Source organism: Ambystoma mexicanum, chromosome 10, assembly GCF_040938575.1.
Source record: "Ambystoma mexicanum isolate Mex_15411 chromosome 10, UKY_AmexF1_1, whole genome shotgun sequence".
Classification (NCBI taxonomy): domain Eukaryota; kingdom Metazoa; phylum Chordata; class Amphibia; order Caudata; family Ambystomatidae; genus Ambystoma; species Ambystoma mexicanum.
Window position 1 is genome coordinate 1,578,923,326 of NC_090932.1, and position 21,564 is coordinate 1,578,944,889.

Consider the following 21,564-nt stretch of genomic DNA (forward strand, 5'->3'; position numbering starts at 1 on the left):
GCCTCTTGGCCTCCATGCTTCTGTCTGTACCCGCATTTTCCCCTGCAGGGCCCACGCTGCTGAGCACCCCCAAGGCTGTACTATGCCCGATTACTCCCCCACAGGCCCTCATTGCCATACTCCTCATTCCTAGACAACTCCCCTCCTCTACAGGCCCATGGTCTCTTCCTCCATGCCTATTCTCCTCTACGTGCCGGCACAAAGATGGGTGCTCAGAAGTATAGCCTCTTTCATATCGCAGCCTGTTTCTCTGCCCTCTTTATAGTGTTCTTCTCCTGCACCCAACCTCCTTGACTAAGTGCCATTCCCATATCTGAGCACCTCTCGAATGCTTGCTCTCTGTATTTTAGCATGTACATGCTTCAATAAGGTATATACATACAACACAACACTAAGTCTACCAGATCATGCCTGTCTGCTCCCCACAGTGCTCTGCAATTCTCCTTTTTCTAGGTCATCACATGTCAGCACCTTGTCTGTGTGCTCTGTCTCCATTCTACACTTCCATGCAAGGCTTAGAAGCCCCCAAAAATGTCCTTTGGCACCCTAGCTCAATCCTCTGGAACCAGTGGTAAGATGAATTCTACATATATCTAGAGACCACTGACAGGGAAGATGCCCCGCTTCCAAGAAGAGAGTCACCATGCTACACTGTCTCAGCACAGAAGCACACAAGATATGGCCCGCAACCTTCCCTCTGCCAGAGGAGACGTGGATGTTTTCAAGAATTCGATTGCCTGTCTTGACAAACACTACTTACCTAAACTCAACATCACCATGAAATGCCACCAGCTCTACCCCAGAGCGCAGAAGAGGCGAGAGTTCATCAAGGACTATGTTGCTGCAATAGGCACGATTGACTCTACTGGCCCATTCCTCAATGAGATTCTCGTGGTCGACACCTGAATCTATCAAGTACGAGACAAGCTGTTGTCTGCCTCTGACCCCAACCTGGAACAGACTATCTCCCAAGCCAAACATGTCAAACAATGTATGCCTTGGTCCAACACCATTGCCTAGGAGAAGAAAGCAAACTTGGTGTCTCCACATCTGAGTGCCATGAAGACACCAAACCTAACGGCAGAAGCAACAACAAATCACTCACTATGTTTACTGGTGGAGCAAATCAATTTACCAGTATGCTGTTCAAGGGGGCCTCCCCTGCTTCGGTGCTGCAATGCTCCATGGACGACGCATTCTCTGCTCTTGAGCAAGTCATTTACTTACAAGACAATCTCCTCATCTTTTCCCAAAACAAACAACACCACCAGGCTCCTTAATAGGGCTCTTCCCTTGATACCAGAAGCCTTCCGTCCCCCGGTGCTGGCCTATTGGTACTTTCACGTTTCGATTATTGCAATTCTCTGTACCTGTCACAGCCAATTGGCCTAATACAGCGGCTTCAACATATGCAAAACCTGGCGGCGAGATTAGGCACCGGCACCTCTTATGGTGCCCACATCTCTCCAGTTCTCCGCCGACTCCATTGGCTCCTGGTGGGCCAGCGGGTCCTCTTCAAATCTCTGTGTATTGTGCACTGTGCGGTTCATGGCCAAGGAGCTGAGTTTTTTAAATCAAAATTCACTCCTTATCTCCTTACCCGGGTCCTGTGCTCCGCTATCACTAATCTTCTAATGGTCTCGGGGTACAATTGTGAAAAGGTCAGTGGTAGAGCTTTCTCAATCGCTGCAGCTAGACTCTGGAACACCCTCCCGCCGGCACTAAGAAATGCTTCCAATCATCTTGGTTTTAGAAGAGCCTTAAAGACCTTTTTTTTCTAGCACCTTCGTGCCTAGCCTTCTCCTGTTGGTTCAGCGCTCCCTCTCAGCGCCATGATGCCTTTGGGCGACCGTGCGCTTTATAAGTTCAAGTAACATAACATAACATAACCAGGTTACTCCTGAATGCGTCTTCAACATCCTTCTTCCTGAACCACGACAAATGTGTGCTCCTATGTGAAGATTTTCAGTATTTAGGGCACACGATCCCAGTTGAAGGAGTTTGACCCAAGTCTGATCTCGCCAGAGTGATTTGCTGTGGACCCAGCCACCAAAAAAAGTTGCTATCCTTTCTTAATTTGTGCAAATTCGACACCAAGTTTTATAAAGGGTTTGCAGTTCTGGTGGAACCTGGACAATGCCTACTTAAGATTGATTGGAAGCAACTCCTGTGGAGAGGTCAACACACCATTGCCCTTTATCATCCGCAAGGCAGTGGGCTAGTGGAATGATTCAACCACAATGCGGTTTTGGGTGAGTGTGTCCAAAGAGGCCCTTGTAGCGGTCTCGAAGTGTGGGAAGAAGTCCAGAAACTTGTGACCATGTACCCCTGCAAACGTCATTCCATGACCAAGACGCCCCCTTTCACCTCATGAGGGGGAGGAAGTTTTATGGTCCGGTGTCACACCATTGCAACTTGCAGGAGAACTCAATGCCTAGAACATTGTGCTCATCATTTCTCAAGCAGTACATGGCAACTTCGAAAGGCACAAGCTGAGAACAAAGCGCTCTACAATTCCTCGAAGGAAGACAGCCAGTGCTCTGTATAACTGACGTTGTGAATGTGAAACTCCCTGTTCTTACTAAGAAAGAGTTGAAATATAGTTGTCCCTTCAGAATCATTGAGATCTTCAGATTGGCAATTCACACTGAAGATGGTAGAGTGTGGAATGTGGAGCGGGTGGCAAAGAATCTCAGTCCTTCCTCGACTATGTGTTTTCTTCAGGATCTTCCTTGCTTTGACCAGTTCGACCTCTTTATTGATCTGACACAACCGCTAACATCTGGTTGCATGGTGGCCTACTCACTGCATCACCATTGGAATTCAGCTCCATAATTTCTAGCGACAAGGGCAACAGGAGCGAAGCACGTTCTCCAAGACGACTGTTAGACTGATTGCGCTTTGCTGGTGTGAGGTTCTTGCTTTACCATTCTTCAGTACCCTTCTGGATACAGGTCGCCTCGCTCTTTGGTTCCTACTTCACCCCAAAGGAGGAAGATCTGTTAGTCCCCTTCTCCTCCCCTGCTCCTCCTTCCCTCCTGTCACATTCCTCAAAGAGGGTCTCCATGAACCTGGAGCTGTATTCTATTTGGATCTTTATATGTACTTGTGTTCCAAGACAGTTGGCTATGGACAGCAGAGGAAGGAGGCTGACTACAACGAACAAAGGAACTTTCTTACATCACTCTGCCTTACCTTCACTGTTCTGACATACTCCATTTATTATCCTCGAAGGGCTGCATTGGCCTGCCCAGAAACATGTGATCATGACCTCAAACACAGATTCTAGAGAAGGTGCATTAGTTCACTAGGCCGCCGACCCGACCCCTAAAGTGACCAGAACATAGTTTAATGCACAACCAGAGAGGAAGCCAGACAACTGAAGACAGGATTTATGTATACTAAAATGCAGACAGGCACACGACCAGCCCACTCTCCTGTCAAAGACTGGATGAGGACCAGAAGTGGATGCACACAGATGTGCTGCCTCATCTGGTGTACTTTAAATCACAAATTTTTAGGGAGGCCTATTGGGGAGATTGCTGTTGAGGTGAAGGGTGCATTCAATGCTTTATAAAACATCTCCTAATAGATATGCAGGTGCCAGGCACATGTATTTATCCTAACCATTCATTGGCCCTAGGAGACAACCTAGAGGTTCAACACTAGCATGCTCATGCCAGCAGGCACCCAGTTCTCAATCATGTGGGGCAAAACAATGAGTTGCATCACATTTGTGTACCCCAAACCCTCCTGAGCCCCAGGTGGTATCTCTGGAACCTATCCCACTTGTTGTAGGCCTTTTGCAGAAGAATCTTCTATATATTCTGCTTTGAAGCCCCTGCCAGTCACAAGATGCTGCTGCTTGCAATACTTATCCCAGAGGTGTGCAGTAATGAAATACAGGTAAAACACAGAGATAAGCCGACTCAGGGTTATAGACTAGGCAGTGTTCATGTAAATACAAGTAAGTGCTTGAGCTTGTCGAAGTTTCAGTTGTATGATAACGCAGGCAGATGGCTAAAAGCTGTTAATAAGCCTTGTCTGTAAGCCAGGTCTTCACTTTGGTTTTGAAGGGCCAGAAAGATTGTTCAGTTCTGATCGAGAGAGAGAGAGAGAGAGAGAGAGTGCCAGCATTTGGCAGCTTAAACTGGGAAGCTGGCTCCTCCAGCGGTTTTTAGGTTGAACAATGTGAATAGACAGATCTGGTGGGTCTGGCTGGTTGATTTCTAGTGAATTTGTCTGAGAGGTATTTTGGTGCTGTATTGGACAGACATTTGAGCGTGATAGCAAGTGTGTGGAGCAGGATCCTATCACGAAAGGGGAGACAGTGGGTGTCCCGTCTGAGGCTAGATATGTGGTGGGATCTGGGTATGTTTAATGCAACCCTCAAGGACTTGTAGCCTATTAAGGTTGCGTTCTGAGGAGCCTAGGAATAGTTAGAGCAATCCAATTTAGATAGGACTAGCGCCCGTAGGATTTGCATGCATTGATGAAGTTATTAGTGTAAGCAGTTGTGGAGGCAGTAGCGCTCACTTGTCCCTTAAGTGAGAGAGTGGAGTCTAGATAGACTCCAAGAGTCTTGACCTCCTTGGCAACCTTAATAAGGTTGCCAAGTTACCGTTAATGTCGAAGGACGTGTAGCGGGAGTCGAGTTTGTTTAGGCAAGCTTGAGTCCCAATGATCAAGAGCTCTGTCTTGTCGTCATTGAGACACAAGCTGTGGGAGGCCATCCAGGCCTGTATTTCCTGGTAGATTTCATTCATCATGTTGGAATCATTCTCATAGCAACCAGTGAGTGTAATGAGGACCTGGGTGTCATTGGCGTAGTTGGTATAGGTGATCCCCAGGTTGTCAAGACCGTCAAAAAGAAGCTAGAAGCTCAGTGAATATGTTATAAAGCGTCGGGGAGGCGCAGGAGCCCTGGTGTACTCCACAGGTGATGGGGATTGGCTCAGCTGAGGCTGAGGGTGCGAATACGCTGGTGGTACGTTTTGATAGGAAGGATTGAATCCAATTCAATGCTTTTGGGGAACAGGCAGAAGCTATGGTTAGGTGTTTTGTTAGGATCTGGTGATCAACGAGATCAAATGCTGCAGAGAGATCTAATAGCAGGAGTATGGCCAAATTGCCTTTATCTTTGGACTCGTCAATTTGGATTTTTAAATCCAAGATGGCAGTTGCTATGATGTGTCTCGGTCTGAAGCCAGATTGACGTTGACTGGGAAGGTTATTGTCCTCCAGGTGTTTTTGGATTTGTATATAGGCCACTCTGTCCAGTACTTGTAGGAGGAATGGGACACTAGCGATGGGCCGATAATTGGTTGGGGTGTTGGGATCTAGGGTAGGTTTTTTAAGAGGGGCAAGACCCATGCCTCCTTAAGGCTAGTAGGGACTGAACCAGAGTTGAAGTAAACGTTGGTCACCCTGACACCTTGATGATTTTAGGCTACGGATAATGTTTTCCACTTCCTTAGGAGTGACTGGGGAAAAGGAGAAAGGAGGGCAGGTAGGGGGATGAGGATCCAGCGGGGTGTTTGCATTGGAGCTGTTAGGCAGACTAGATTTCTTTTTCTCTATTTTGGCTTGGAGCATAGAGATTTTATCGAAAATGGCCTTCTGTATATTATCGCACCAGGTTGCATCCTTGACACAAGCTTCTGTTGGTGGACCTGGAGACTCTAGTTCCCTCAGGATAGTGAAGAGTTCCTTGGTGCTGGATTTGGCATTTAGGATTCTGCTATTATAAGTCTCCTTTTTAGTGCTGAGGATGGCTAGTTTGTAAGTGGTGGCAGCCGAGGGGAAATTATTCTTATAAAAAGCAGTAGGTGATTTTCTCCACAGAGCTCCCGCAGCTCTCTTGGTGTTGCGAAGCATTTTCAGTTCAGCTGTGAACCATTTATTGAGATGAGCTACTGGTTTAGCTTTTTGAAGTTTGATAGGGGCAACATCATTTATGGCAAATATTAAGGTGACATTGTAAAGGTCAATCAGATTGTCTGAGTTTAGGTCCTTGTACGTAGGTGGGTCAAGGATAGCGTGGAATAGCAGACATAGGTTTTGTAAGGTAATGTTATGGTTATTTCTGGCTAGCATTTGAGGGGAGAGAGTAGGGCTAGGGTTGGTAAGCGACTGTTGAATGGAAAAGGAGATACAGTGATGGTCTGACCAAGCAGTAGGTTAATTCTGGAGGATAGTGGTTGAGCAGTTGAGATCTGCCAGCCAATCCAACGGTCTGCCTTTGTTGTGAGTAGGCCCTGTGATACAGTGTTTAAAGCCCATTTGAGAGATGGCGTTTTCGCGCGAGGTGGCGTTGGAATCTTTAGAGTCATTCAGTCCTAAGTTGAAATCACTGAGAAGGAGGATTTGGGACCCTGGCTTGGTGTTTTGTGTAAAGCAGATCTGTGATATCTTCCTTGAAGGAGGAGATGGGGCCAGGAGGGCAGAAGAGTAGGAGCGTTTGGGTTGCTGAGGTGGGGACTTTAACTGACAATAGTTCGTCTGATTGGAAGTTGATAGAGGACAGTGCTCTGAAGCCCAGGTGGGCTTTGGCTATGACGGCTAGTACTCTATCTTTGCCTGAGTCTATGTCTGACCTGATGATGGTGAAACCCTCTGGGAGTGCCAGAGACAAGGCTGGGCCAGCTGCCTGATGCAGCCAGGTTTCAGTGATGGGGAGGAAGTCAAGGCAATTGGTGGTAATTAAGTCTGAGATATTGAGAGCATGTGTGACCAGCGAGCATGCATTGATGAGTGCTCCTTTAAGGGTAGGGGGCTGCACACTAGTGTTTTTATTAGGCTTTGCAATCTTAGCCGTGATAGGCATGGATCGGTGGTCTTGGTTATGAGGGACTGTTTAGGAGGTTTAGAGAGGATTTTGGGGTTTGTGAAGCGCAATCCTAGTCTCTCATTTCTGTGGATCAAACGGCAGGGTATCAATGGGGTAGGTGGCGAAGCATAGCTATTGATCCATTCCGCTGGGCTAAGGGGAATTACTACCACAAATGTGGACCTACCTCAGAGGGGGAGTTGATGATGGAGATGTGCAGACCAAACTGGAAGGTCCCTCCGATGCCGGCTACCAAAGTCAGCAAGGCCAGGTTCCAGGTGATCTGTTGTGGAGCAAGAAAGAGAAGAAGATGATTGTGAAGGAGCCATTGGTCACATGCGAGGAACTCTTGCATATGAATGCATTACTTTTCACACATGGAGCTATTAATAGTAATCATTGCAGTGCAGTTCAAAGCTTCCATTCAACCGACCATCCATCCATCCATCGCATAACTTGGATCCCATCCATCGATCCATGGGTTCTTCCAAACTCCAAGCTTCTCCTATTCATCTATCCTCCCATCCCTAAATCACCCCCTCTCCATGTGCTGCTAACCGACCATCCATCCGTCCATCCATCCATCCATACCATCCCTTATATCCCTTCCATCGATCCATGGGTCCTTCCAAACTCCAATCTTCTCCAAGCCATCTATCCTCCCATCCCTAAATCACCCCCTCTCTGTGTGCTTCCAACCAACCATCCTTCTTTTAATTTCAACCATCCATTTGTCACATCTCCACCCCTTCCAGCCATTCTCCTTGTATCCATCCTCCCATTCACTTTCACCCTCTAGGTATCGAATCTTTAGCTCTCCATCCATTAATAATTCCACATATCCAACCCCCCACCCCTTCCAGCCATTCTCCCTTTATCCACCCACCCATTCACTTTCACCCTATAGGCATCGAATGTTCAGCTCTCCATCCATTAATAATTCCTCTATCCATCCCCTATCCATCCAGTTTTCAATTCTGCTCCCTTTATTCGCATCTCCCTTTTCCTTCTGTGCCATCCCCTTTCTCTTATCTCTTGTTCATTCATGTCTCCCACCTCACGTGTCCTTTTACTGTTCCATGTTCTTTTCCACTTTCTTTCTCCTTTTCTCTCTCCTTTTCTTTTTCCACTCGCTCTTTTGCTTTCTTCCTCTTTCTGCTATCTCCTCTTTCATTCTCTCTTTTTCAAATGCTATCTGTCTTTCTTGTCTTCCGACTCAATTGCTCCCACCCTTCCCCCTGGCTGTAGCAGACATTTGTATCTGGCCTTTTAACTGGTGGTCTCCGATGCCGAGTCCTAAGTTAATGGAACAACGATGAGCACTTAAAATATGCTAAATTCTGGGGTGTTTTCTTTTCCTTCTGTTTGATTTGGCAGTTCTACCTCTTGCCCCCTTGGTTTGCTGCCCCATGCATATGCCTGAGTGTGCCTGGCTGAAAGGCTGGCCTGGTTGTCTAGGTTTTGGGGCATTGGCTGTGATGTACAGGTGGGTGTTTCTTGGTATCTCTTAGAGTCTGACCAGCCTCCCCCAAATTCCCCTGAACAATGTAATTTACCCTTTAGTTTGGGGATCCAGTGGCAGGGTGCTGGAGTGAGTATACCCTTTGGTCTGGGTGAACTGTGGGCTGGTTTAAATAGAAAGCACATGCCTAATTTGCAAATATACAGATATCTTTTTGGCTGCAGCGCTGGGAGATACGTGTATTATTGTTTTGCTTATTTAAATGAATGTCTTAAAAATGCAGCTACCTTTGACTGTGTGTGTGTATGTGTTGTTCTCCTGGTTGCCCGAGTCATTTTGTGTGTACTATTTGTGGAAACAGAGAGTCTTTGTGTCTGGAAGGAAGAGTCAGAATTTCTCTAGTGCTCAAAAAGCCTAATTTAAACCTTTGCGCAGGGCAACATGAGAGCTGCATTACACCCATCCAGGGAACCAGCCCTGAAACCTCATGAGGGGATCTTTTTTGCTTCACATCATTAAAATTACATACAAAGTTTGCAAAGTGGAAAAAGCATAGACATTCCTACTAAAAGACCTGAAACGCTGATCCAAAGAATGTTCTATTGGGCAAATAACAAATAGGTTGTAACCCTGGTTGGTGGCAGCTGACTAAGCTGATTTAGACTCTTGAGCCATTCAGGCTATGCAAGGCAGTTTGGGCTATGCAACACAAGGCTGGTCAGGCTATGCAACGCAATGCTTGTTGTTGGTACAGTTATTGGATTACAACTATGCAAATGGGACCAGGACCTGAAATGGCCTCAGTGCCCATGGGTCAGCTCCAAGTCATCCTTACATAGACTGCTAAAGGTAAGAAGGGGTCCCAACATTATCCATGATCCCCATGATCACCATGTCTCGGGAGGATAGCTCAGGAGCAACGTGCTCGCCTTGCAAGCAAGATGACACGGAGCAACACAGGTTTGTTCCCCGGGTCCGCGCTTAGAAACCTCTGGGTATTAAGCACGTTACAAATAACCAATCATATCTTAGATAGCAGAGAAAGCACTCACAATCCTGCAACTGATTTCTTGGTTACTGCACTTCCTTTGGGAATTAAAGCTTTCTTTTCCAGAAGCCCCATTTTGCTCATTGCTGGGGGTGCTGTTTGTGTACCCTTGGGGTCCAGGAGCACACCAGTGTGCAAATGTCCCCGCTGGATATCATCTAAGAGCAGAGAGAAGCCCTTCCCTAAATCCGAGGTGGTTGGGTTAGTGGATGTTGTCTGGACCAATCTGACATGATCATTGAAAGGGTGGGTGCGTCCCACTCCCAACTCCACAGGGCCCACGCCTAAAGTCTGTTACTGCTTGCTTTCTAGAATGCCTGATGACATGGAAACAGTCCCCAAAAAAGAGGAGGAGTAGGGGCTCTGAAACACATCTTTTAAATCAATCACCTTCAAAAATCTACAAGGTTAGAAAAAGCCTTGGGGAAGAAGACAACAGGGAGGCCAATAGTGGCACGGTTCCCGTTATTACACAAAGGTCCTGGGAGGGCACAATACTTAACCTGGCCCCACATGGATAGGAACAATTTGATTAAGATGCTACCATCCCTTACCGCAGGTGTGGGTAAATGTATCTATGCCTTTCAAAAACAGACCACTGGCATTACACTCGCTGTGAGCGATATGAAAAGTTTGTCCACCGCAGTATTGGGAGACCAGGCAGATGGCATTTGGGTCAAGGAAGGGTATCCCAGAGTACAGGTAGGGACAACAGTCATGACAGGCCAATTTTAATGATTGTAGTGCCTGTGTGTGGTCAGCTGTGGAAAACCCAAGGGTATTTCCGCCCCCTTCTCCCAAGCTGAGCGGAATGTTTGGGGAAGAATACCAAAAGCGCAGAACACCGTTAGGCGAACAGGGTGTTCTCCCTCCCCTATTCTAATGTCCTTACCCAATGTCCCCTCAACTTTTGTAGGATGCTGTCATTCAACCTCAACCACATCCCAACCATGTCCTTCTCCAAAATGTAGAATCACCATTACATATAGCAAGAGGAAACCCCCCCCACTCACTATCCCCAATTCCCCCTTCCAAGACATAACTCTAAGAAGCATTCTTCAAAAGATCCATTCTATTTGAAACCCTTTCTGACTTATTTTCCTCATTTTTCAAAACATTACAACTCCCATAATCCCCACCCTTCCTACCCTACTGACATGACTGAGATGAGGAAGAACAAACCCGGAGCAATGACGATTACACATGGGAACTCATGGGCCATTAGTTCCTATGGACCACCACCGTTGTGTCCCATTAATGAGGCCAGGAAAGATAAGGCACTCCATCCTAATCATCTGCACCTACAACCCATTGACTTCCCCCACCTGGATAAAAGGGAGAGCACAAAAGCACACTTCGAGTAATGCGGTGCACAGGAAGGAGCTGTATTCCCAGAGAGGTGGCCAACCAGGCAGAGAAACGCAGGAGGCCAGAGAAACAGGCTGGAGAGGCTGCAAGTGAAATCCCCTTATTGCTAGAAAGCGAGAATTCCAAAACGCCAAGAAGGTTATTCAAGCCAGCCCAGCGGGAAGCAAACAATTGTATCCAGTACCACGAGGCTAACATCTCCGCCTGCTGGGTCAATGGCTGAGGTAGGGAGGTGACAGCAGAACAAGAGCCATAGTCTTGACTCCAGAGGGAAAGCCATGAAAGTGACAAGTCTCCCATCGCAACCGGTGAGTCAAGCAAAGGAGATGAAAGCCCAGTTTGCGTAGAGCAGAGTGCTTTCAACAGTATATCAGGAATTGCCAGGACAGATAGAGGGATACATAGTAACTAAGTGGTCAGGCGAAGGGGAAACTGCCTGTGTTTAAATTTGAACAACGGCTCATGCCCGACTGAGGGAAACCAAATCAAGTGTGAATAACGGCTTATGCCCAACTGAGGAAGGTCAAAGAAAGTGCTTAAAGTTGAATTATTTGATCCTGACTGAGGGGAATGAAAGTGAAAGTGAACTGTGTTTAGGAAACTTCAAATACCAGAGTGCTAGCAAAAGCATGGGGAAGGGAACCCCAGAAAATGGAAGGATAAAGAGAGTCATTGGAGGCTTGAGCCCGAATGAGGAGAGTCATTGGTGAACTATTGTTGGGTGATAAGAAGAGTATTGACCCCGAGCGAGGGGAGCCCTTCGTGAACTATAGCAAGATGGAAAAGACATTGTTTTTCTGAACCCAAAGAGACTCTAAAGGATAGAGCAGGCTGCCGTAGTGATCGCCAAGCAGAGTGTGTCCAAGTACCAGTGTTACTCCCTAAACCCACGTTTGATACAAAAGTGTTGAAGGGGAGACCTAGAACCATATATACTTGCCATTCTGAGATTTATGTTTCACAATGATTTTCCTTTAAGAAACCTGTTTACCTATACACATTTTTTGGCAAATGGTTTTTTGTAGTATTGGCCCTTTTACTTTGGTAAAACACCACTAGGACTGTGTTATTATTATTTGATGGTCATAGTTTGCTCCCATCTTTAGATTTAGGGTTAGATAGGCGTTTTTCCAACCCAAACCAGTCTGTAAGTTCAATAAATATCCTTGAACTGTGGTCAATTGTGTCTGCCCTCACTACTTTGATACCATGCCTTCCTTACACAGCGCTGTGGAGCGCCAGATCTCCATTTGATAATGGCACGAACAATACGAGATGATGAAGACCCAGCGCACTATATATTGCAAACACAGGAGATGAGGAGCACAGCAACAAGCAAGACATGAGACCAGTCCATAGCATCCTTTTACTACATGGTGAAGCAAGGCCTTCCCAAAGAGGTACAGAAAGCTTTAGATAAGGTGGTAGGAATTGAAGCGAAGGGGTGGATGGAGATACAGTCAATATTGTGCACCATTGTGAAAGGGTGAGTGAGAAGGAAAAGGAAGTGACAGAGATGGCACAGAAGGAAGAAGCGTTGGAGGGAACAGTAGTACCCACACCACGAGGAGGGCAGATGGCGCAGAGGGCCATACCGAATGAGGTAGAAGCAGCCCCCACTTCATGAGGAGGGTATGACTGGAATGTTGGGTACCAGGGACCATACCAAGGAGGGCCTTAAGGGGGCACCCCAGGGGAAGGGGAAGGGGAGTGGTTGCGGGATTCAGAAAGGGCAGAGGAGGATTTAAAGGAATGGGCCCAAGGTTTGGGAGTGCAGGGCAGTGTCGGACATGCAGAAGGATGGGTCTTTTCTCACGGGAATGTAGGAGCAGACAATCAGCTGCATATGATCCATGTACGCCCCGATAAACACAAGGAGGACCACCCATTTGTCCACAGCCATATGCTATCGCAGCTCTGAATGTTCTTTATGGTGTACAGCCCATGCCCCACATAATGCCCTGCCGCAGTATCTGCAGATGCCCATACCATCACCCAACAGCCCATCAGTTTATACCATCCATCAGCCACTACCGTAGGTTCCTCAGGTGCTCAGAAACAATGTGCTACTCCACGGCACGGTTACTAATTACCAGGGGGCCAGTGTGGTGGGTGGGAACCCATTTACATTTCCAGGAATGAACACCTACCCAGATTAGAACAGCCCATAGAGAGCTCTAGCATGCCCATTCCTGTCAGTCATGGCCCAGAAGAGGAACCACTTGCGGGCGTGGAGATAGAAAACAAATAATTCATTTTTATGGCAGACTGGAGCAACAGAGTCAGGTATCAGGGAGGGGCATTTCCCATAATCTGGTGAAGTAATGGACATGCAAGGGTTCTCTAGAGCAATAAAATTGGTTCCATTCACAGACCTATTACCCATAGGCTAGGTAACAGAGAAGTGTGAGCCCGTTGTTTTCCCCGCATCCCCTGTGAATTTGTTAGGGAGGGATGTATTAAGCCAACTCAACATGACAAGATTATTCACGGACGAAGGTGTATTGTATTCGACCCAAGGAATATGTTGTGCGAGGGCCATGGTCATTGTGCACGCATTGGGAATCGAAGTAGCAATCCGAGGAATACCTGTACACCCAGAATTGTTTACATGCGGGGTTACAGTTTTGTTTAATGCAGGGCCCGGTATTGACAGTAGAATGTGGGGGGTACCATCTGAATTATTATTTGGACCAGCTATTCCCCAAGAACACGAAAGAGGGCCAATCCTTACGTTAGATCTGGAAGGGGTGGTTGTCACGGGAGACAATATTGTGTTGCCGGGACTGATGCAGAGGGAGGAGAGTGGTGCACGTTCCTATGCATTGACCAAAACCAATCATTGATGGGGGGTGTCAGACGTGCAGCTCTTTGAGGACACTGACTGTGCCCCATGTGAAATAATGTTCCAATATTGCAATGTCTCATGTTCTATCATGCTAGCTGAAAGTATGCCATCATTTGCCCGGGGCAACTTAGCCCAAGTCTACGGTCTATGGACCGGTAATCCCCATGAGGTAGGTCTGTTAAAGAGTGTGGTGGCAGTGCACATTACCCTCAAATTTAGCAATATTACCCAGAGTAAATAGGTACCTGTTGTCCAAAGAGGCAGATGAGGGAATACATGACACCATTACAGCACTACTGCACCAGGGCATTAGAGTGCCCTCAGAGTTCACCTGTAACATGACTATATACCCTATTAAGAAGTCAAAGGGGTCTAGTTGTAGGATGATTCAGGATGTATGCCGCTTGAACAGCATGGTTCAAGATGAATTCCCGGTTGTACCAAACCCAGCAACTATCCTTTGTAACATACCTAACACAGTGACTCACTTCACTGTCATTGACTAAAATAATGCATTTCTCTCCATCCCATTGCATCCGGATTCCCAATATCTCACTGCGTTTACCTATCGCGGGATAATATTCCAGCATACTTAGCTCCCACAGCGGTACTTTGACTCCCACAGTAGCTGATTTAGGGAACATACACATGCCCAGTATCATAATGCAATATGTCGACAATTTGTTGGTATGCAGTACAAGCAAACAGCAGTGCAGGGAAGACTCGCACTGTTGAAATTCTTAGCAGATAAAGGGTGCAAGGTGGACAGGGCCAACATGCAATACTGTCAACAGGAAGTGTTATATTTAGGACAACTTATTTCCATTGATGGTAAGAGAGTCACACCTGAGCACACAGTTGCAGTGCGCAGCACCTTACAGTCAATCACAGTTAAAGACATGAAGAGGTTCCTGGGTTGTGCAATTACTGCAGGTGTTACGCTCACCTGGTCTCTGCGGGGATGTTGGGGCACGGTTGCAGCCCTCCCATGAAGAGGTTTCCCCTTGTCTAGCTTCTTCCCCTGTCCCTGTGCTGTGGACTGCGCTGGTTGTTGGCACTGCCCCTGTTTATTGATGATGGTGAGCTCTCCGTCCTGCTTCTCACTGCAGGGGCGCGTTTGATGGACCGAGTTCCTTCACTGGCCCATGTGCGTGGCAGCCCAGACCGGCTGTGACTGAACCACTCCTAAAGGTAAGTGTCTTTATAGTATTGATTCTTGATTTTTTTCTGTATCCTTTGTCTTTCTTCCACTTTCTCCCAATAGGTGATAAGTGGCTCAGCGGTAGTTGCGGTGCATGAAGCGAGGCCAAATGGGAGGAGAATGGAGTCCACGATGCTCCGACCAATGGTAAGTGTAGGTTTAAGGTCAAGCGCGAGGAGTTTTCTAAGCGCTACCTAAAACGTAATGTCTTAGCGGTTTCAAACCTTGTCTTTGTCTTTTTCTCTTGCAGGCACCGTCTGTAACATCATCGGGCTGGAGCGCTGCTATCCGGAGGTATGGAGATAGATGATGAATACCAGAGTCCACGATGATGCGTGCCTAAGGAAGCAGATTGAAAGGTAAGTGTTGCGGCTGGTCGCTGGAACTAAGGTAAGATGCGCTCTGGTGAGTAGCTGAAAACCGGTAAATTGCACTCAGGCCGGTAGCTGGAAACAGGTAGGTGCGCTCAGGCCGGTAGCTGGAAACAGGTCGGTGTGCCCAGGCCAGTAGCTGAAACAGGTAAGATGCGCTTAGGCAGCGGTGAGCGTTACGCTGAAGTAGCAGAATAACGCAAAGCGCGTGCAAGAAGACTGAGCAGGCTTATATAGCCTAACTCTGGCCACGCCCATTAGCTGACTCATCGGCCCCACCCTGCCACTCCTAGGGAATGCTTACACGTGCAGTCTGACTCTCCCCAGTAGCCATGCCTGACCATTGCACGTGGGGACCTCTGCATGCACCAAGTAAAAATGTGCTAACGCACATTTACTAATGAGCCTGGCGCTGAAGGCACCAGGACTGATTCCACTTGGGCCCTCCATTCGTTATTGTCCTTAAGGGACAATAAAAGGTTGTATTACTCCTGCATCTCGTGCCCTGAAGGTGCGAGTCTGGGATTCTGGGCCCATGGCCATGACAGCACTCCCCCTCAAGCCCCCTCTCACAGGTGTTCATTCTCCTGATCCTGGCTTGGTAGGATTGTTGCGATGGAATTGTCTGATAAGTCGTGGAGCGTGTACGAATTCATCGGGTTCCCATGTACAGTCTTGAGGTCAATAACCTTTCCAGTCTGTAAGGTAGTACAATTTAGATCGCACTATTTTGGAATCCAGAATAGTTTTGATCTCGTATTCCGGTTCTCCTCCTATGATGTCGGGCTCAGGGGGTGCAACAATTCGAGTACCTGGTTTAATTGGTTCCAGGAGTGAAACATGGAACACTGGATGGATTCGCATATTAGATGGCAATTCCAATTTCATGGCAGCTGGGTTTATCATGGCTTTGATGGTATAGGGCCCCAAATACCTGGGACTGAAGGCTTGTGGTCCTTCAAGGGAATGTTTTTGGATGCTAACCAAACCTTGTCTCCGACCTGATAATTTAGGGCTTCCCTTTGGTGTCGGTCTGCAAACTTTTTCTGCTTTTCTTTAGCTCTGGTCAGGTGTTCAGCTGCTTCTTTAAGAATCTGAGTGATGGTCTTATGTAAGGTTGTTACTGCTGTCATTTCCAATTCGTCAAGGGAATCGAAAGTGGACATTCAAGAATGTCGACCATGCACCGTGTAGAATGGGGTTTGTCCGGTGCTAGTGTGGATGCAATTGTTGTAAGCAAATTCGGTCAGCCAAAGTATTTCTTTCCAGGATTCCTCAGTTTGTTGCAACATACACCCCAGATATTGCTCCAAGGTCTGGTTGGTCCGTTCGGTTTGACCATCGGTTTGAGGATGGTGACCAGTGGATAACCGGAGATCAATTTTGGCTACTTTGCAGCACCTCCTCCAGAGTGCTGAGACGAACTGAGTTCCACAATGTGATATTAGTACTGATTGGAATACGTGCAATATGACAATCTGTTCCACAAACACAGTGGCGAGGGTGGAAGCAGTGGGGAGTCCTTTTAACTGGATGAAATGGGCAATTTTGGAGAATAAATCTACAATAACTAAGATGGTGTTATATCCATTGCAGGGGGGAAGATCTGTGATAAAGTCCATTGACAACGTATGCCACGGTGCTGGTGGTATTGTCAATGGACGCAATAACCCAGCTAGATTCTGCTTCTGAGATTTGTGTTGTGCGCAGACACCACAGGTCGCAATAAATTGGGCAATGTCTTTTCTCCAAGTTGGACACCAATAGCCTTTCTGAATTTTAGCTTGAGTCTTGGCTATCCCCGGATGTCCTTCCACTAGTGAATCATGATATTTAGCTACTCTTTGTCCTTGTTACTTCTTGTCCTGAATGTACAATCTCCTCCCTTGAAAATACGGCAGATCATTTTCAATGGTGTACTGATCCCCTCTGGATAGCCACTTCTGTCATGTCGCTTGGCTCATCTGAGATTGGAGATCGGTTTTTAAGTCATTGAAGCAGGCGGTTGCAGCAATTTGATTCTGGATTCGATCTTCAGGAATGATGGCCACAGGCTCAGATGTGGTAAAAGCTTCTTGATCCTCACTCAAGCGTGACAGAGCGTCTGATTTCCCATTGCGTACTGTGGGTCTGTAGGTGACGATAAAATCGTATTATGCAAAGAAGACAGCCCAATGAAGTTGACGAGAAGACTGCAACATGGCGGTCTTCAATTATTGCAGATTGCAGAGATCCGTGATGACAGTGACTGTATGTCTTGCTCCCAGAAGATAGTCCAGGTCATTACGAGTTTGGAGGTAGCCATGGTGTTATTAGCGCCATGGCTGCCTCCACACCCGGGTCCGGTCTCACTGAATGGGGACTTACCGGGTCATTCCGACCTTGCAGGACCAGGTAAGTCCCCATTCAGTAAACCATTCCCCATTCCCATTGAGCCCCCTTAGGGCCCCCTTAGGGCTCAATGGGAATGGGGAAGGTGCTAATAACGGCCCGCTAATTGCGGGCCCGTATTAGCTCCAAAGTCCCTTAACGGGTCCCATAAGCAACGGCTGGTCAGACCAGCCGTTCCTGCTGGGACCCGCTAAGGGACCTCGGAATAGGGCGGTAAGGGTTTACCGGCACCGACATCCTTACCGGTGCCTGTAAACCCTTACCGCCCAACTCGGAATGACCCCAGTGTCTCCATGTTTTGAAGGCTCCCTTAATCACTGGTAGTTCCTTGTCCGTGATCGCATAGTTCAACTCCGGTGCAGAAAACCTACAGGACCAGAACGCTATGGGATGTAATTGTCCAGTGTCGGGGTCTCTTTGTGATAATACCGCTCCCATGGCTACGTTGGAGGTATCGGTCTTGACCACGTATAGCAGATCAGGTCAAGGGTGTCGGAGAACTGGTGCTGTGGTGAAAGCAAGTTTCAGCTCCTGGAAGGCTTTCTCTGCTTCTGGAGACCAAAGGAATGTCTTATTATTTCTCAGCAGACAGGTAATTGAGTGAACTATCTGTGAAAACCTGGGAATAAACCAACGATAAAAGTTGGCGAATCTGAGCACGCTTTGTACTCCTTTTGTGGATATCGGTCGATGGCCATTGAAGGATAGTATCCACCTTGTGTCCAAGTGTACGCCTCGTGGTGTGAGCATAAAACCCAAGAATTCAACTTCTGTTACATGGAAGAAACACTAATCTAGCTTGGCAAACAGCCAATGCTGTCGAAGTTTCTCCAATACTGCTCTTACATGGGTGACGTGGTCCTCCTTGGAAGCTGAATAAATGAGAATGTCATCTATGTAGACAAGTGCACAAACATCCAATAATTCTCGAAGCACATCGTTCATAAAAAATTAGAAGGCCGCTGGGGCATTACATAACCCAAAAGGCATAACCTGGTATTCAAAAATGCCATTCTTTGTACGGAATGCCGTCTTCCACTCATCCCTGTGTTTAACTCTTATAAGGTGATAGGCTCCTCGTAGATCCAGTTTTGTGTAAATGTGGGCATTCTTTACCTGATCCAGGATCTCCAGAATAAGTGGCAGTGGGTATCTGTTTTTTACTGTGATCAGGTTAAGCGCTCTATAGTCAATACAAGTTCTCAAGTCACCTTTGTTTTTACTTACGAAAAAGAGAGCCGAAGAGGCAGGGGACTTAGACGGGTGGATAAAGCCATTAGCTAGATACTGATCCAGGTAGGTTTTTAGATGCTGGTTTTCCTGATCCGTTAAGGTGTAAATTCTACTGCAGGGAATTTGGTCTCCGGGCACCAGATCAATTTGGCAATCATAAGGCCTGCGTGGAGGCAGAGTGTTTGCTTGCTCCTTCTGAAAAACATCCTGATAATCCAGATATTCAGGTGGTAAAGAATCAGTGAGTCCCAGAATAGTTTTGGTCTTGGGGTTTAGGTTGCTCACATCTTTATTGTAGCAAGCGTTAGCACACTCTTGAGGAAAGGTCAGAACTCGTTTTCTCCAGTCGATCCTAGGGTTGTGGGTTTCCAGCCAAGGCATTCCTAATATCATCTGGAGCTGTGGAGCACCAATGAGATCGAAGGAGATTTCTTCTTGATGACCATCCTGGCACATAAGCATGACTTTTTCATCCGGACCAGTGACGTATGCTACGTCACTGGTCCGGATGATAACTGAGAACCATCCACTGCTGTGACGTTTGCCGATTTCAGCTTCTGTTGGAGAGGAAAGCCCATTCATGCAGCCAGATCTTGATCAGTGTAATTTCCCACTGCTCCGCTATCAATATATGCTTTCAAGGCATTTATCTTTGATGGTTGCTTGTGGTTGACCAAAAGTACCAAGATTACTAGATGTGAGGTCTGTACGGATTCCTTCTTTATGCTCGACAAGTGGACCCCTACGCTTGTCGGGCGTTGGAGTTTTCCGACTCTTGTTCCTTTCTCTCATCACCATTGTCCGTTGATCTGACTAATTTCCTCGGTGGTTTCACTGGGAATTCTCGGAGGAAATGTTCTGCCATCCCACAGTATAAGCAGAGCTGCTGTTTCCTCCTTTTCTCTCTTTCAGCCTTTGTGATAGGACTTCGTAATTCCCTGATCTGCATTGGTTTAGCTTGTTCATGGATTTTGGTTTGATTGTCCCGGGGTCGCATATAGACCAACCTCTCTGCAGCTCTTGTGTGATCCATTTTTCAGTTCTGCAATCTATGATCGAGCTGCACAGTCAGGTTGATATAATCCGCACATGCTTCGAGGGGATTGACCACTTGAGCTAGAACATCCTTAAGTTCACCATGTAACCCTTGGTAAAAGAGCGTAGTCGTTTTTTCTTCTGGTCAGTTTGTCTGTGCTACAAGACGATTGAAAGTGACAATGTAGGTCGATAGGTCTTGGTTTCCCTGTCTGAGTGACAATAATTCATTGTCCAAAGCTTGTGCTTGGGTATGACTTGCGAACAATTTCTCAATTTTCCGCTGAAATTCCCCAAACTCTTGAAGTAGCGGGTCATCCTGGTTGAGTAGTGGTATCGACCAGTCTGCTGCGCTACCTCTTAAATATGAGAGTACAAATGTGACTCTGGCTTGATCATTAGGAAAAGCACAAGGCCAGCACAAAAAATGGAGGCGACTTTGGTTTATGAATAGAGCGTACTTGTTAGGGTCACCAGTAAAGCGTTCGGGCGGGGCCAATGGCACTGAACCAGGGAGAACCACTTGAACGGGTGATGATGGCTGCAGCATGGAAGGATGGGCAAGTCCTGGTAGTGGGACCTCACCCACGTGGGACTGAAGCATTTGTCTTGCCAAGTCGTCAGTTTGTTCGGGAGCTACAAGAAGATCCCTCCTTAAAGCATTGGTTTCCTGCCTGGAGGCATGAACTTCAGATCATGTAATTCCCCCAGTAGTTGAGCCAACTGGTCTGTTTCTGAGGTTTTCATAACGCCCAGGCAGAGATTCGTAGAGGCTTTGTGTTCTGTTACACTCACCTGGTCTCTGCTGGGACGTTGGGGCACGGTTGCAGCCCTCCCATGAAGTGGATTCCCCTTGTCTGGCTTCTTCCCCTGCTCACGTGCTGTGATCTGCGCTGGTTGTTGGCACTGCCCCTGTTTATTGATGATGGCAAGCTCTCCGTCCTGCTTCTCACTGCAGGGGTGCGTTTGATGGACCGAGTTCCTTCACCCATGTGCATGGCAGCCCAGACCGGCTGTGCCTGAACCATTCCTAAAGGTAAGTATCTTTGTAGTATTGATTCTTGATTTTTGTCCGTATCCTTTTAATAATGTCTTTCTTCCGCTTTCTCCCAATAGGTGATATGCGGCCCAGAGGTAGTTGCAGTCCATGAAGCGAGGCCAAATGGGAGGAGAATGGAGTCCTCGATGCTCCGACCAATGGTAAGTGTAGGTTTAATGTCAAGCGCGAGGATTTGTCTAAGCGCGACCTAAAACGTAATGTCTTAGCGGTTTCTAACCTTGTCTTTGTCTTTTTCTCTTGCAGGCACCGTCTGTAACGTTGTCAGGCTGGAGCGCTGCTATCCGGAGGTCTGGAGATGGAAGATGAATGCCAGAGTCCACGATTATGCGTGCCAAAGGAAGCAGATTGAAAGGTAAGTGTTGCAGCTGGTAGCTGGAACCAAGGTAAAATGCGCTCTGGTGAGTAGCTGAAAACAGTTAAGGTGCGCTCAGGCCGGTAGCTGGAAACAGGTAGGTGCACTCTGCGCTTAGGCGGCGGTGAGTGTTACGCTGCAGTAGCAGAATAACGTGAAGCGCGTGCAAGAAGGCTGAGCAGACTTATATAGCCTAGCTCTAGCCACGCCCATTAGCTGACTCATCGGCCCCACCCTGTCAGTCCTAGGGAATGCTTACATGTGCAGTCCGACTCTCCCCAGTAGCCACCCCCAACCAATTGCACGTGTGGACCTCTAGATGCACCAAATAAAAATGTGCTAATGAACATTTATTTATGGCACCAA

General features: G+C 47.3%; 1 protein-coding gene across 7 annotated transcripts in view; it reads right to left on the reverse strand.

Moving 5' to 3' along the window:
• The window catches only part of LOC138492618 (solute carrier family 2, facilitated glucose transporter member 11-like), a 326,496-nt gene that overhangs the window by 200,780 nt on the left and 104,152 nt on the right, over positions 1–21,564 (reverse strand). For all 7 annotated transcript variants that reach the window (XM_069619913.1, XM_069619914.1, XM_069619915.1 and 4 more), the window contains exon 2: positions 7,017–7,112. In XM_069619913.1, the coding sequence (XP_069476014.1) occupies positions 7,017–7,112 (96 nt within the window). The remainder of the gene's footprint in view (positions 1–7,016; positions 7,113–21,564) is intronic.